Source organism: Enoplosus armatus, chromosome 13, assembly GCF_043641665.1.
Source record: "Enoplosus armatus isolate fEnoArm2 chromosome 13, fEnoArm2.hap1, whole genome shotgun sequence".
NCBI classification, from domain to species: Eukaryota; Metazoa; Chordata; class Actinopteri; order Centrarchiformes; family Enoplosidae; genus Enoplosus; species Enoplosus armatus.
This window is the reverse complement of record NC_092192.1, coordinates 22,098,651-22,114,967: the sequence shown is the minus strand read 5'-3', so window position 1 is coordinate 22,114,967 and position 16,317 is coordinate 22,098,651. Positions and strand designations below refer to the sequence as shown.

The 16,317-nt window shown below is 45.7% G+C and overlaps 1 protein-coding gene across 1 annotated transcript in view; it reads right to left on the bottom strand.

Annotated features, from left to right (window-relative positions):
• LOC139295365 (protein turtle homolog B-like) overlaps positions 1-16,317 on the bottom strand; it is a 96,206-nt gene that overhangs the window by 13,896 nt on the left and 65,993 nt on the right. Inside the window, exons 12-18 of the mRNA XM_070917549.1 lie at positions 15,503-15,626; positions 13,391-13,566; positions 12,150-12,376; positions 9,485-9,569; positions 6,812-6,976; positions 6,034-6,079; positions 929-1,015 (exon numbers count right to left, since the gene is read on the bottom strand). Of these exons, the coding sequence (XP_070773650.1) occupies positions 929-1,015; positions 6,034-6,079; positions 6,812-6,976; positions 9,485-9,569; positions 12,150-12,376; positions 13,391-13,566; positions 15,503-15,626 (910 nt within the window). The remainder of the gene's footprint in view (positions 1-928; positions 1,016-6,033; positions 6,080-6,811; positions 6,977-9,484; positions 9,570-12,149; positions 12,377-13,390; positions 13,567-15,502; positions 15,627-16,317) is intronic.

Sequence of the window (16,317 nt, the reverse complement as noted above, 5' to 3'; positions counted from 1 at the left end):
TCCATTGTACTGTATGTAGTTGACTTACAAGATTCTAAAGACTTGACAGCATTAGAGTTAGATGAGAAGATCTACCTCTCTTATGTCTGAACATATGAAGCTAGGGCCAGGGGACAATTAGCTTAGCATTAAGACTGGAAGTGTGTGTGTGTGTGTGTGTGGGGGGGGGGGGGGACAGCTAGCCTGGCTCACTCCAAAGGCTAAAAGCTCACTAATTAACATGTTATATATTGTTTGTCTGAACCAATGTGTGGTTTTATGGGAGTTTATTTGCCAGGCAACCAGCTGAGAGCCAGGCTCCCCGTTTCCCTCCACTTCCAGTCTTTCTGCTAAGCTAAGCTAAGCTAAGCTAACTGTCCCCTGGGCTGTAGCTTCATATTTAGCATACAGGCACAAGAGTTGTATCAATTATCATTTAACTCTCAGCCAGAAAGAGAATGAGCATATTTCAGAAAATGTCAAACTTTTCCTTTAAGTCATCAAGATTTAATGCTGTCAGGCGCTATCCTCTCAGTGAACTACATACAGTGAAATGACCATTCAATGTAGGGTAGTGGTGATTCATTCACTGAAAAATCGAGTCCACAAGTCCAGAAATGATGAAACGAAAGTGAAGATTATATTTCCCATCGTCTACTCCTGATGCTCTGAATAGGGACAATAAACTGAGAGAAATTAGCAGATTGATTCCTGTGTCTTTGAATCTTTGAAAATTCCCTAACAATCAGGGCTGAACCTGATTCAGATGATGAAGATCCTTCACCCTTCGTCAATGAAAGACCACGGCCAGTATTGTTGTTGCCTTGTGGGGACATTTGGCAGGAAGCATGCAGCCAGGTCAGGTGTCTGAGGAGCTAGGGTTGAACCAAAGTGCAAAGGGTTGTATACAGTGTGCAAGAACAGGGGGGACAATGGCTGGCACACTCACTGAGGACTGGAAGGTTGGGGCCTGTACCTGCTTGCGTCCAGCCCCTCCCAGTAGGGCTCGACGCTGGGAATGAGGCTAAGTGGACTCCTGTAGAAGCGGGGAGATCAGACAGTAAGAAGTGGGGAGAATATGGAGGTAAACAGGAAGCCAGTGAAATGAGAGGCATGTTTGAAAAAGAGAGAAGGGAGCTCGGTATTATTATCATAAGAAGGTTGGAAAAGACAGAAATGGGAAGAAGCATTAGTAAGTCTCAGAGAAGATCTGAAAGAAAGAAATGTCATGCCATCGAGGAGCAACAAGAGGGAGATAAAGGAAGAAATATGAGTAAAGATGTGACCACCGCACTCTGAGACAGTTCTCCATTTTCGGACTCTAAAGGGTATAAGGTCAAAATCCCACAGTCTCAGGCCCAGAGCACTAGTGCGACTGGTGAGACTCAAATTCCAAAAAAAAGTGGGTTTTTTTTCCCACCCTCACATCTTACTTCCTCCCACTTAAAAAAAAGAAATCACGGAAACGCGTGAAATGAGACGTCCTTCCAAGTCACGCGCCACCTCAGACGACATCACCTGCTGACGGCGGACCACGGAGAAATTTTACATGATTTTACGTGACAGAAATGTTCAAATTCTAAGCATGGGGGCTTTAATCGATAGAAAAATGTTGTTTTGGGGGGTGCCTTTGTCATCCAAATCTACACTTCAAGTATCATAATACTATGTATTTTTTATTTGTCAACAAATGCCATAAAAAGACCAAAACCAAAACTGTGTTAGTCCGTCTCTCAATATGTTCCGTGTCCCATACCCTGTCCGTGGCACTCAGACCCAAGCTGGTTGGAATTCTTTCTTCTTTTTTTTTTAAAGGGTAAATCATTTCCTGAAACAGCTATTCACTGTAGTTTTAACAAATATCACTAAAACAGGAGGAAATAGTGCGTTTGTTGGGGACTATTTTCAGCTGAGGATTCATCCACATTTGGTGCTCTAGTGAGTATTTACAGCAGCAGGACGGTGTGTGGGTGTGTATGTGTGTGGAGATTGAGTCCAAATAAACTGCAGTGTGTGTGTGTGTGTGTGTGTGTTTTCATGCTAATGAAGCATGAAGTCACCAAGTGCAACAGTGTGGTTCACTGATGTGTTTTTAGTAGTTTTTGGACAACAATGGAGCATTTACATGTGTTCATTGTGGACAACAAGAAAAATATAGGATAACAGGGAGAGTGGATGAATCAGAAAATAAATAAAATACAGAAAATGAAATGAATGTGTTGCTATTAATCCGCGCCAGCAGTGGATAAAAACTGCAGTCTTTGTGGTGATGTGATTTCAAAGTAGCATCCAGTACGCAGTGAGATGGTGGACCAGTGGAGGAGTGTATCCAGCAAAGACCTCCATGTAGGGCGGTCATATATTTTCTCACTCAGGACCTGCCGGTGAGCCTGCACGTCCCCTCGCTTTGACGATAAATGATCGTCTGCCTGCATCGTCTGCGTTTGAATCCTGCATTTCCCGAGTCGTGACAGAAAGAGGCATGCTCTATTGACACCCCTGCTGCCCCCCACTCACACAACCGCTGTATCAGAATCAGAATCAGAATCAGAAACTGTTTATTGCCAAGTAACATACATTACAAGGAATTTGCTGTGGTCTGAAGGTGCTATTGTTTTGATAACAAATAAGTAGAATATAAAAGCTAAAATAAGAATAAGAATAAAAATAAAAATAAAGAAAATAAAAAAATAAGATAAGATAAATAACAACAGTGCAGTGACCAGAATAAAGTAAAGTGTCCAGATAAAGTGTCCAGTGGGGGGGTGAGTGCGTTAATGTAACGCAGTGGGGACAGGGGTGATGTACGTTAATATAACGTATAGCTTGTGTTTGTGTTCTGGGGGGGGGTCAGTGAGAGTTTGTCAGGTTGACTGCAGAGGGGAAGAAACTGTTTTTGTGGCGGGAGGTTTTGGTCCTGATGGACCGCAGCCTCCTGCCAGAGGGGAGGGGGTCGAACAGATGGTGTCCGGGGTGGGAGGGGTCGGCAGCGATCTTCCCTGCTCTCCTCAGGGTCCTGGAGGAGTACAGGTCCTGAAGAGATGGAAGGTTGCAGCCGATCACCCTCTCTGCAGAGCGGATGATACGCTGCAGTCTGCGTCTGTCCTTGGTGGAGGCAGCAGCGTACCAGACGGTGATGGAGGAGGTGAGGATGGACTCTATGATGGCAGTGTAGAAGTGAACCAGCATTTTTTGTGGCAGGTTAAACTTCCTCAGCTGCCTCAGGAAGTACATCCTCTGTTGGGCTTTCTTGATGAGGGAGCTGATGTTCAGCTCCCACCGGAGGTCCTGGCTGATGATGGAGCCCAGGAAACGGAAGGACTCCACAGTGTCCACTGCAGAGTCACACAGGGTGATGGGGGCGGGTGGGGCTGCGCTCTTCCTGAAGTCAACAACCATCTCCACTGTCTTTGAAGCGTTAAGCTCCAGGTTGTTGCTGTTGCACCAGGTCACCAGATGGTCAATCTCCCACCTGTAGGCAGACTCATCCTCTCCAGAGATGAGTCCGATGAGGGTGGTGTCGTCCGCGAACTTCAGGAGCTTGACAGACTGGTGACTGGAGGTGCAGCTGTTGGTGTAGAGGGAGAAGAGTAGAGGAGAAAGAACGCAGCCTTGAGGGGAGCCGGTGCTGATCGTCCGCGAGTCAGAGACGTGTTTCCCCAGCTTCACGTGCTGCTTCCTGTCAGACAGGAAATCTGTGATCCACCTGCAGGTGGGGTCAGGCACGTTGAGCTGGGAGAGCTTGTCCTGAAGAAGAGCCGGGACGATCGTGTTGAAGGCAGAGCTGAAGTCCACAAACAGGATCCTGGCATAGGATCCTGCGGAGTCCAGGTGCTGGAGGATGAAGTGTAGAGCCAGGTTGACGGCGTCGTCTACAGACCTGTTGGCTCTGTAGGCGAACTGCAGGGGGTCCAGCAGAGAGTCTGTGATGGATTTGAGGTGGGACAAAACCAGGCGTTCAAATGATTTCATGACCACAGAGGTCAGGGCGACGGGTCTGTAGTCATTTAATCCAGTGGGCCCTGGTTTTTTGGGGACGGGGATGATGGTGGAGGCCTTGAAGCAGGCTGGCACGTGGCATGTCTCCAGTGAGGTGTTGAAGATGTCCGTGAACACCGGAGACAGCTGATCGGCGCAGCGCTTCAGGCAGGATGGGGAGATGGAGTCTGGTCCAGCAGCTTTACGCGGGTTTTGTCTCTTGAAGAGCCTGTTCACATCTCTTTCAAGGACAGACAGAGGTGTTGATGCTGGAGGAGTGGGGGGCGCTGTGGGGGGCAGCTGTGGTGGTAGGAGGTGTGAGAGTTCAGCCCCAGGTGTGATGAGGGGGTTGGGGCTGTTGGGCTGGAGCTGGTGGGTGATGGTGTGGGGGATGGTGTTAGGACTGTCCCATTGTCTTTCAAAGCGACAGTAGAAGTCGTTGAGGCTGTTGGCGAGGCGTCGGTCGTTAGCAGAGTTGGGGGCTCTTGGCTTGTAGTTGGTGATCTGCCTGAGCCCCCTCCACACAGAAGCAGAGTCGTTGGAGGAGAACTGGTTTTGTAGTCTCTCTGAGTACAGTCGTTTAGCTTCCCTCACCGCCTTGCTAAACTTGTACTTGGCTTCCTTAAACTCCGCTCTGTTGCCACTCTTAAACGCCTCTTCCTTTTCCAACCTCAGCTGTCGCAGTCTTGCTGTGAACCAGGGTTTGTCGTTGTTGTAACTCACCCTGGTCCGAGTTGGTACGCAGCAGTCCTCACAGAAGCTGATATATGAAGTCACAGCCTCTGTGTACTCATCCAGACTGTTGGTAGCAGTCCTGAAAACATCCCAGTCAGTACAGTCCAAACACGCCTTCAGGTCCTCTGCAGCTTCACTAGTCCACTTCTTCGAAGTTCTCACAACAGGCTTAGAAAGTTTTAATTTCTGCCTGTATGCGGGAATCAGGTGGACCATGTCGTGGTCAGAGTGTCCCAGTGCAGCGCGGGTGACGGCGTGAAAAGCGTTACTGACTGTGGTGTAACAGTGATCCAGAGTGTTCCCCTCCCTGGTGGGGCATTTAATAAACTGTTTGTATTTTGGGAGTTCGTGTCTGAGATTACCTTTGTTAAAGTCACCGAGGACAATAACTAAGGAGTCCGGGTTGGTCTGCTCCGTTTCCAGTATCTGGTCGGCGAGTGCGCGCTGTGCGTCCTGCACGTTGGCCTCCGGTGGAATGTAAACACCGACCAGAATGAATGAAGCGAACTCACGGGGGGAGTAGTAGGGTTTACAGTTTATGAAAAAGGTTTCCAGGGAAGGAGAGCAATGCCGTCGGATCACTGTCACGTCGTTACACCAGCTGCTGTTGATGTAGAAACAAATACCTCCACCCTTTGTTTTGCCGGAGAGGTGCGCGTCGCGGTCCGCTCGGAGTAGCTGGAATCCGTCCAGCTGCAGCGCCGCGTCGGGAGTTCTTTCCCCCAGCCATGTCTCCGTGAAGCACAAAACAGCAGATGAATAAAAGTCCTTGTTTCTCCTCATCAGCAGCTGGAGTTCGTCCATCTTATTCCCCAGTGAGCGCACGTTAGAGAGAAATATTCCGGGCAGCGGTGTCCGTTGTCCTCGCCGGCGAAGACGCACGAGCGCACCGGCACGTTTCCCTCTACGTCGGCGTTGAGCTGCAAAGGTGAGAGCACCTTTGACCAGAATATAAGTATATATATGTATAACGTAAGCGTGCTATTTCGTTTGGAGTGTTGCTTTTTTTTCTGCTCGTACAACAGGCTTCAACCGCTCACTGTAACGCAACATTTGATACGGCGATAAAACCGGACCAGGATTTCAGGTCAGACCATGTCACGAATGCCCCTCCAACAGTAATGACGTGACATTGTCATTTAGGTACCAACAGGACAAGTTGATATATATGATGATCAGATTCAGATTACAGCGTTACAAACGTACCGTGTAAATCTCACTTTGTAGAAATAAAGACAGGAAACCATGTCTGCGTTTGATGGTCTGATAGCTGACCAGTGTGCATAATGAATCCTAACTGGTGTGCTGTTTGTGTTGTGTGTCATGTAGGGGTTTACTTACGGAGTTTCCATGCTCTTTCTGCAGTGGGTTATGGAAAGAGGGGGGTCTTGAAGACGAGAGAAAGACAGAAAAGACCATTACTGCCATTTAAGATCAGTTTTATGTAAATGTGTGTATATTGTAAGTATGTTTGTATGATAAATCACTGCGAAGTTGTCTCATTTCAGAACTATTCAAATAAAGGAGTTCAAAATACAGTGGCTGCCATATCATCTTTCATCAGAGCGAACACACTGAACTTAGAGGCAGTTTAAATGCATCATATTTACAATGACGAAAATGTCTTTTTGGTATTCATGAGAAACAACGCTGATCCAAGTCATTTACATAAAAGGTTTATAAAAACTTGATTCCACCCGCACGACATTAGTGCTGCCGCTGCCGAGCCTGGAGCAGGATTTGAAACGGAGTGACAGGGTAACAATAAAATGCAAAAGACACATAAACCACGAAATATAAAGACTGACTGCAGCCAATGGCGGCTTTCTGAAGTGTTACTCAGCTACTTTTAGCTTATAGTCTAAGTCAAACAATCAAAATGATGTTTCCTGTTTGAACATGCAGTGGAAGCTGAGAGGATATGAGTCAGATAAAGCGGCATGGGGGTGCAGTTCAAGTACGTGCATCAGTAAAGTACAAGTTAGGTAATGTGTGCTTTTCCATAAGTGATGAGTGATAAAAAAAAAAAAAACACACCCAGCAACATGAAGCATGGCAGAATCTTTTTTCATGTTGTTTTCTGCGATATTTTTGAAAAGAATTCGCTTGACGAACTCACCTCTTTTCCTCTTGAGCTTCCGCCGCCGCTGCTTGTTGACGAAGCAGACGGCCATCGTACTGAACAGGACAGCTGCCGCCAGGAAACAGATGGTAGCCACAATGCCAGCCACCACAGGTCGCGCCAGTCCCCGTTCCTCCACCATCTCTGGGGGAGGGAAGAAGTCTGTGAGGCGAGGAGGGAAGGGTCAGGGACGGACGCAGAGCCGCTAACATCCACGTTCATTTTCTGCCTCTGACGGATGGGGTGAGATGACCATGCACACCGTCCCCTGTAAGAGCACACTGCGCTCTGACCAGGCAGCTATCTGACCATGTGAGAAACTGAATCAGGATTTTCTAATGTTTTTTTTTCCCAGAGGTGTGCATCCCCCCCCGTGCTTTTTTGCCACCCTCCCTAATCTGTAGATTCCTGCAGAGGGGCCTTTGAAGGGCTCCTGCCATACCCCATGAGATTCAAATATGATAGAGATGAGCTATACAGCTATACAGCACGTGTCTTCAAAATGGGCATTTCTGCAGGGTACACGCCGTGATGCCTTAGCAGGAGGAGGCAGCAGGCAAATACTGTTTCACTCACAACATATTACAAATATTATAAGTCTGCGTTATGTGAAAAGTGCTCTGAGATAACCTCTGTTATGATATGGCCTTATATTAATAAAAAAAAAGAACTTTAAGTACACTTATGAGGTACTTCTTTATTTGAGTCCATTTTATACCACTTTAGGCAAATACTGTACTTTTTCCTCCACCACATCTATTTGATGACTTAACTTTCTAGTTACTTTGCAGACGTAGTTAGATGATACAAAATATGTTCCAACAAGTAAGTGATGATGTGTTATTACAGTGCCTCTTCCAACACTGACTCTCAGTGTATGTGCGCTGAAAGGTTTCCAGTCTCCAAATCACACTTGTTAAGTTGTGCAAGTTTCATACTGGACCACGATTGGCTTCCAAAACTGGTTGCGATGTCACAAAGTCCCAGGCCGAGGTATAAGGTGAGCACAGAGAAGCTTTCCCCCCTTCAGCAGATCAATGTGAACACAGCCTTGTCCAAGTCAAGACAATTTCATTTATATAGACCAATATCACAAATCACAAATTTGCCTCGAGGGGCTTCACAGCCTGTCCAGTTTATGACACCCTCCGTTTGGATAAGGAAAAACCTCAGGAAGAGCAACAGATTGCAGACATAGACAATCTATCTATAGTGTCAAACTCTGCACATACATCATTCTGCACAGTGACGCTCACACACCAGAGTCAAAGGACACAGCTTTGACTGGAGGGGGACTTTAAGGGAACACACTGAAAACACTGTTATTCATAACATAAACCATCACTGTACGTAGAACCAGCATTTAGCTACACTGCGGTTCAGACTGACACGTGCCACATTTCTCCCCTATTTCCTGATGCGCCGTTCAACATGACTAGCTGCGCTCTTCACTTTGTCACACTGGGATGCACCAAAGCCAGAATTAATTCGACAGGCACAGTTGTGCATTGACAATATCATCAGGATAATGAAAACCCATCACTAGAGAGGACAACGTGCTGTGCGGCTACTTTAACTCCGGCTACAGAGCCACCGACTTTTAGGACCGTCCTCGGTTCCTCGGTTATGAATGCTGGAGCTGTTTTAGTGACCTACATGCTAATGAAGTGAGGACCAGGGAGGACAAGGGAGGGGGGGGGGCAATGTGTCAACCTTTGTTATGAACTTTGTTAGAGCTGCAGCGAAGCATGACACAGCAAACTGCAAAGAATTGAACCTCTACCAATATTAGTGCTTGAAATTACTACTGATCAGCCAAAGAACAGAACGCCTGTCGTCTTTGGGAGGACAGGATGTGTCCGCATCATGGTTTTATTGTATGATAGTGATGGACAATGTGCACAGAAGACAGCAGTCAAATGAACACACAGACAATTAATACCGCATCAGCAGAGAAATGAGCAGGAGCCTTTGATCGCCACATATCATAGAGCTCCGCCTTTACCAGTAGGGGGCAGCAGAGGACTTTCAGAGATCCAAGGCTTCCCAGAGCAAATCTCCTCTATAAATGCTCCCAACAGCTGCTCTTACCAAATGATGTGTACTCAGTGACCTCTGCAGGGGAGTGACATCACATTTTGAGGGGTTTAATTTCAGACACAAAACACACTTTCATTACCAAAAAAAAAGACTGTCTTTAATGAATCTTTTTTTTTTTTTTTTTTTTTTTTTTTAGCACAAAGCAGCCCGATGCCATCCGTGGGAGACAGGCAGAGCGATGATGTCATACTCTTCAGGATGGTACAAAGGAGTGTGCATGTAAAGCGAGCTAAAAAATTAATAGTGCTGAGCGGGCAAAATGTAAAGTTGGGAGTTGCTGCGTGTGCAATACATCCAGAGCCCCTCAGAAAAGTGAAGATTGCCTGAGGTTAGAGATGCAGGTTACTGCCAGAGGTTGTCGGGTTGAATCCCAGCATTGACGAGGAAAGCTCCTCTGTATTCAAGGTGGCGAGTTCCAAGAAGACCTGCCCTTTCTTCCCTCAGTCCCTCATTGGTTTTACATGCATATATACGGTGTAATATGGGGTTCAAACATTTTGATATTTGCACTTTCATGTTCTGACGGCCACAGGGGAATTTGTTCATGCATTACGTGGTGTGATGGCTCACCTGTGCTGGACACTCCCACGACGTTACTGGGCTCGCTGATCATGTCGTCCATGACGGCCATGACACGGAACTCATACCACGCCTCCTAGGAGCGGGAGAACAGAGAGATCAGCGTTCAGGCATTCAGGGGGTCCGGATCGCGTTGTCTGGGGTCAGAAAGGTTCAGGCAGGGTTCTGTTTGTGTCTCCAAAGAGCCACCAAGGCTTCGCAAATAATAGCGTTAGTGACAGTTACCATTTAGCACGGCAGTTGTCTGTACTTCTAAAATCTGACAAAGTCACACTCCAGATGTCAAAGTGACGTCGTCAGCGTTATCTTGGATTGGCCTTGACATTTGAATGTTTTAACAGAAAGCCTGTTACATGAATGAATGAATGAATTATGAACCACGGCGTGGACTTTGAAAGGCGAGGGGGCATTCACCAGGCAGGGCGGGTTCTGACGAGTTGCATTATGGGAAAGTAGATCCAGCATGTTTGGAGTTTGACCTTTGATCTTGTCCATACTTTTTTCAATCTGTCTCTGACAAGTCTTGGGGGAATTTTAAAATCTGTCAACACTAAATTTAGGGAAATCTGGCTGATACAGTTTACTGATTTACAATTATTTCAATTCTGAATTTTATTCGGACAGCTGAATGGCGTAAACGCTGGTGAATGTGGCTGTGCGGTGATGAGAACAATATGTGTGAGAAGGAGCAAGACACATATAAAAAACACGGCAAGAATCTCAATATAAAACGAACTGATTACGTGAATATCATAATGGATGATTAATGGGGCTCAAGACGACTAAGTCAGGATGAAAAGACAAATTAAGCCTTTTGGAATCCCCCTTTTCATTTTCTTGGTGCTCCCCACAGTGCAGGGTCAGCTACAATACCTACTTGGCTGTCCTGTTGGCGTAACACTCAGAAACCTTCTGACAAGTGCGCTGTGGGCTGAGCTGACCGCACAATTAACGGCAGAAAAAAGGGATTTGACTGTGGAGAGGTGTTTCACACCAAACATCCTACCATCCACTTGCAGGCAACCAAACACAGCAATCCCTCCTGGTCAAACTACCTCAGCCTCAGTGAGGTGCAGTGAGAAAGTTACACAAGCGAGGTGCATCGTGTATGTGTTGAGAGAGCTGGAGAGATGTGTGTGTGTGTGTGTGTGTGTGTGGGTGTTTGCTGTATAAAAGATAGATAAGAGCATCTGCATGGAGCTGAAAGTGGTAGTTAAATTTAAGGACAGAAGCTCAAACATGTCATGGCAGGAGAATTAGCATAAAACAGTAAAGACACATCGCTTCTCCTTCGCTGTAGAGGAAATGTCTCTGAGAAAGACCGTATTCATGATTTATATTGCCACGGTGTGCACCATCACGTGTTTAATTTCATGTTTCAGCTGCTACTCTGAGCTCAGTGCGAGCCGCTCGCAGACCTGCAGAAATGAAAGCACGTGAGTGTTGTGCACGTCGCACCCAACACGCAGGGAAGGGTAAGAAAAAACAAAACGTAGAAATGCCATGCAGTAAAATCCACGGCGATGGTCAGAAAAGTGAGTCAGCGCGTGCACACCTGCAGTGTTACTATGACAACCGAGGTGGACGTGGCAGCACATTATTACACGCATACAGAATCTGATCTGGGCACTTGTCATTTAGAGCATTAACAGCACGGTCTGAAAAACAAAGCAATTGTTCCTTAAACAGGGCAATTATTTCAGCGTTTGTAAATGTGCGGTCTGACGGCATCTGAAACCAGAAGTCAAACTTGTTGAGAAGTGACATAACTGATGTCAGCCATTACGTAGTGTTATACGCTGAAAACTGACAAAACCTCTATTACACCAGATTTACGATTTCAATGCACTCATTTACTTGCGAGCCGAGGTATTACAAGTACACGTTTTTTTTCCTTTGGCTCTTACACCTTCAGCAGCATACAGCGGGAAACTGTCACATGAATACAGACGGGAACGAGCAAACGAGGGAGAAACGAAATTTGGTCCCATTTCACTGGATCTACCTGATTTCTAAAGATTCAGATAACGACTGGATGAAAGGAAAACGATGACACGCTCGAGCTTCCTTCCAAATATTGTTCTGGAGAGGTTTGACTTGATGATGCAGCATGAATATCGCGATCGTGAAGGGATGATAGAGGAAAAATATCACTAGGGATCATGATAACTTTGAAATGGTCGCCTCTGCTGCAGAGACTTGGGAATAATAACTCAAGCAAACCAACATATAGCGGGGCATGCAGCACAGCTTCCTTAAAGCAGCTTCAATGGATATTCAAGTAGTCAAAAATGTTATTGCAGGTTTAAGCTTTGCAAATAATTCCACATTTTCTATCAATCATTTCAAACGAAGCCCAAACAAAACTAAACCAGCTGGTCACGTCTGCACACGCCGATTTGTTTACATGTGTGACACAGTGAGCTCATGTCAATGTGCGCTACGTTCGGATGGAAATCTAGCTGTAGATGTAAGATCAGGTGATAGCTGGGTTTCTAACTGCCTGGCCCCGCCAACAGTGATTTTTATTTGTAAGATTTCTATCTACAGCTTCATACTGTGCTTAACCCTCCACTACGCCCCAGACATCTCTTTAGCCTGGACCTGGCAGACGTAGGTCTAGCGTAGTCCCACAGTCCCGTGTCCTGTCTTTTACCTGGATGAGGTCTCGGGCGAGCAGCTCCGTCTCCCCAGCTGGAATGCTGTCGTCCAAGACCTCCCATCGTTCCCCCAGGCGAAATTCCATGACATAATGCTGGATCGGTGCTGTGTGATTGGCAGGTGGGATCCAGGTGAGCAGGACTCCCTGCTGCGTGCGATTGGCTGTGAGGCACCGTGGTGGGGTAAGCAGCACCAATGGTTCAGGGGTACTTGTAGGAAATACTGAAAGAGCACATTAGGGGTTGAGGATGTGTGTGTGAGCGACATTGTGCAGTGGGCGGTTCACACATGTTGACACATGAATCGTAACTGGACTGTGACTAGATGTCATTGAGCATGTACCTCCTCCCCATTGCTTCATCTCCTTCATCCTCGCGCCCTTTAAGATCATTTCACAAACACTTCATCTTCACTTGCTTATACCTCCTCCTTCAAGGTCTTTAAAGGAAGAAGAAGAAGACAACAAGCAGCCCCTGGGCTAAATGCTTTGTCTTCTTTATTTCTTCTCCTTGGCTGACACAGAAGGTGATGAAGCGTGAATAGTTATCCCAATTTTCAGCATGTCACTTATCTATAAGTAATAACGTGTGACACCTTCATTTATACTTAATAAATGTCCCTTTCCTGACGGCTGTAAGGAATTATATGATGCACAATGATTCAACCAGAGCCTAGTTCATGCTTTTACAAGGAATCTTTTGCATTTTTGTTATTCCGATAATCTGCTTTTTTCCTGTAAAACAAAGTTTTGAGTACACAGAACACAACTGAATTGCGTTGTTACATGTTGTACTTCAGTACGCGTATCTATGACAACGTAACAGGGCATTGTCAGAACAGCGTCTTAACAAGCTGCAGCAAAGGACAGTTTGAGCTGGCTACAGTCGATTGGTTGATTTCACCACCTATAATGACAAGCGTCGCAGATAAATCAACTCAGCTGTAGTTACTCAACATTCATTTGTACTGTTAAATGAACTGGCCTACTTTCATATTCATATTAACCTAATACTAACCCACACAGTTGTTCAACATTGGTCTTCCTTCTTTAGAGGCAAATTATTCATATGGAAATGTTAGAAAGTCAAAATTCTAAAATTGGAAAATTTTAGTTTGGCACAAAAAAATAAATAAATAAATGCAGTAACTTTCTGATCTTTCTAGTTGCATACCTGCCAAAGCCATTTTTTTGACTGGATCCCTTTGTCCCAGTCGAGCAGTAGTGAGCGTACTCACCTAGTGTGTTCACAGTGACAACCTCGCTGAAGGGGCCTGTGCCGAGCTTGTTTTGGGCCAGGACGCTGAACTGGTATGTTGTCTCTGGTTCCAAGCCGGGCACCACCATCCAGTCGCGGCCTCCAGGCACAGGTATGGAAAGCCAGTCATGTGGACCTAAATGCTCCCGCTTCAGCCTGTGCGGGGAGTCGGGAAAGATTTGGAAAAAAGATAACGGAAGTGCCTTCACTTTTTTTTGTTTTGGATGGAGGTAAAGGTCGACTTCATGTTGACGATGTAAAAGAGAGTCTGTACAGGGATACGATTGAAAGCGTTTTCTCAGCATTGTTATCATCACGCAGTCGGAACACATTATAACGTCACATCTCTGCCACAGTTGCAGCTCCATCATGAGATTGTCAAATTCAATATTTTCGTCCATGAATTTTTGACCGTTCACTTCACTCACAACATGACTTTCACTTGATGGTAATAAGCCCCATGCTGCGCCCAGCTTTGCAGCATGCCATATATTCAGCGCTGGATGGACCTGATCACCAAATAAAGCAGAAGACTGTACACATGCAGCAGCTATGCAACACTCCTACTGTAAATGCCCCCCCATCCCCTGCATGAACAAATTACTGAAGTTTAAATGCAGGTTTTAACCCACAGCAGGACTTCAGAGGCATGGACCTCCTGAGACAGGCCACTGAGACGGATGCAGGCCAAAGCTGGTCCCGCTCACATCACTCACGGACGTGTGCTGTCAGTACAGATATCATTAATTAAAGCTGCTGTCTGCTTTTTTTTTTCTTTTTTTTTTTTATATATTTCTGCTGCTCTGCAGTTCCCTCACTGTTTCAATAAAGCATGATGGGTTAGAATAAAAAAGTATCCTGATCCTGTGGAATAGTTCAGCAATTTTACAAAGATCGCATTTTCCATAAATCCTCAGTCACTCTGTTTGTGGTGAAGAGCAGTAGTATTCTCCTGTTTAACGTTGTAAAGAGTCTCATTTTGTGCTACAAAGCAAATCCATAAGACCCTTGAAATCAAAGCTGGTCACACGCAACATGATGTGCAACAGAGAGCCCAGCAGGTTCGTCTCCGACGATTATACTGCTGGCTTACACTGGGTCAACACGGATGTCTAATGCTTTAAAACTGCTTCAAGATTATTATTCAAAGCGGTGTTCATGAGCAGGTGTACTGCATGTTAGGACACTTAAGGAAGAGAGCTGCTGGAGCTGCACTGTTTTATTGAGTGTATTGGTGAAATATGCAGACAACGACAAAAGGCGCTCTTTCTTTCAGATAACAGAATAGAACGCATCCAACTCCTGAGTTCAAGAACCAGCTGAACGGGAGCGTTTTACACAATTACATGTATTAAATATTTCCTGCGTCGTGCCTGAACTGCTGGATTAGGTGCTACATCTTCAGCCGGCACACCCCCCACTGGAAAAGCATACAGAGTTGGTAGCATTGCTTAAATCCACCAAACTCTTTTAATTTTTTTTGGGACATTTCACTCACACACGCATCAGCCAAACTACAGACAGCTCCCTTGTAGACCTGGGTTAAAACAGTACCTCACACTCCTTCAAGAAGATGACGTACTGCGTTTAATTAGACACTTTGATATGTATTAACCCCTTGCATCCCAACCCAGGATTAGCAGCAAGATGACACCTGCGTTTTTGTTTTACTGCACTTTAACATTTTATACATTGTGGGTATGTTAAAAAGCAAAAATCTCTTCCATATGATTAAGAGTATACTAGCGCCGGTCATGGCTAAAAATCTCAAGTAATTAAATGAATTAAACATTTCAACCCAGGCCTTTCCCCAGTCAAGCGGCAGCAACGCAGCAGCAGCAGCAGCAGCAGCAGCAGCAGGACAGAGGACTTTGGGTCATGTTCAGTTTAGTTGCAGCTTATTTCTTTTTTTCATCCGTTCCTCCAGAAATTCCACGAGTAGAGATGAAAACTCACTAGATCCCCATGTATTTCCATCTCTACGTTTTCACAACTGTTCTGAACACAACCCTGGAGGAGACCTTTTCAGAAATAATGGAAGAAGTACTGGAAGAAGAAAAAGCAGGAAGCAAAGCATGCTGGGATGACTCACACATGGCCATACCAGACTGAGAATGTCTGCTGGAAGCCTCCGTCATAGCCCGCCTCCCAGGACACATTGGCCCAGGTGGAGGCCGCCGCCACGCGGACGCTGGTGGGGGCGTGGGGGCTTGTGCCTGCAGGGAGGGAAAACCATGAGAAGGTGTTGTTAAAAAAGGGCACAGTAGTCACTGAGTAGCCTTGCTGTGATGCAGCACATTCATTCTACTTATCAAATACATTTACTGTGAGCCAGCAACACAATGCAACTAACTGTAAAGAAAATAAGAAAGGTGGTCAAGCGTGTTAACTGCCAAATGTAAATAAAGCTAGCCAGTTCTTAATATACTTTTTTTTTTTTCTCATTTCCAGTTCCATTGTTTAGGTGCCATACTGGCGCCAAAACAACAGGGAACCAATCAGGAGCCAGTTCAATACAGTCATCGTCCCGCTCTGATTTGACTGGAAGTACAGCGGTCAGCAACCAATAAAAGCACCACTGTTGTTCCAAACAAATTTCCTCTTGGAGTAGTATCTACTACTCCAAAAAAAATATCCACCACTAAGCAAGCACCGCTAATTAGATCGCTAGCTTCCAGCCGATAACGATTTTGCCGCTGTCTTCATTGCAGGCGGCACAAATCGACAGTCGTCGGCTGGAAGTGAGAAGCTGCTTTAGTCTGCCTCTTTCTGAAATCAAAGATCCATTGTTCCAAAAAACATACGTCACGCTGCGTGAAAATGAACAGTCAGTTACTGCGCTTTTGAGATTCTGGTGTGATGTGTGCATTTGTGTAGGTTTCGACATGTATATGTGTGTGTGTGTGT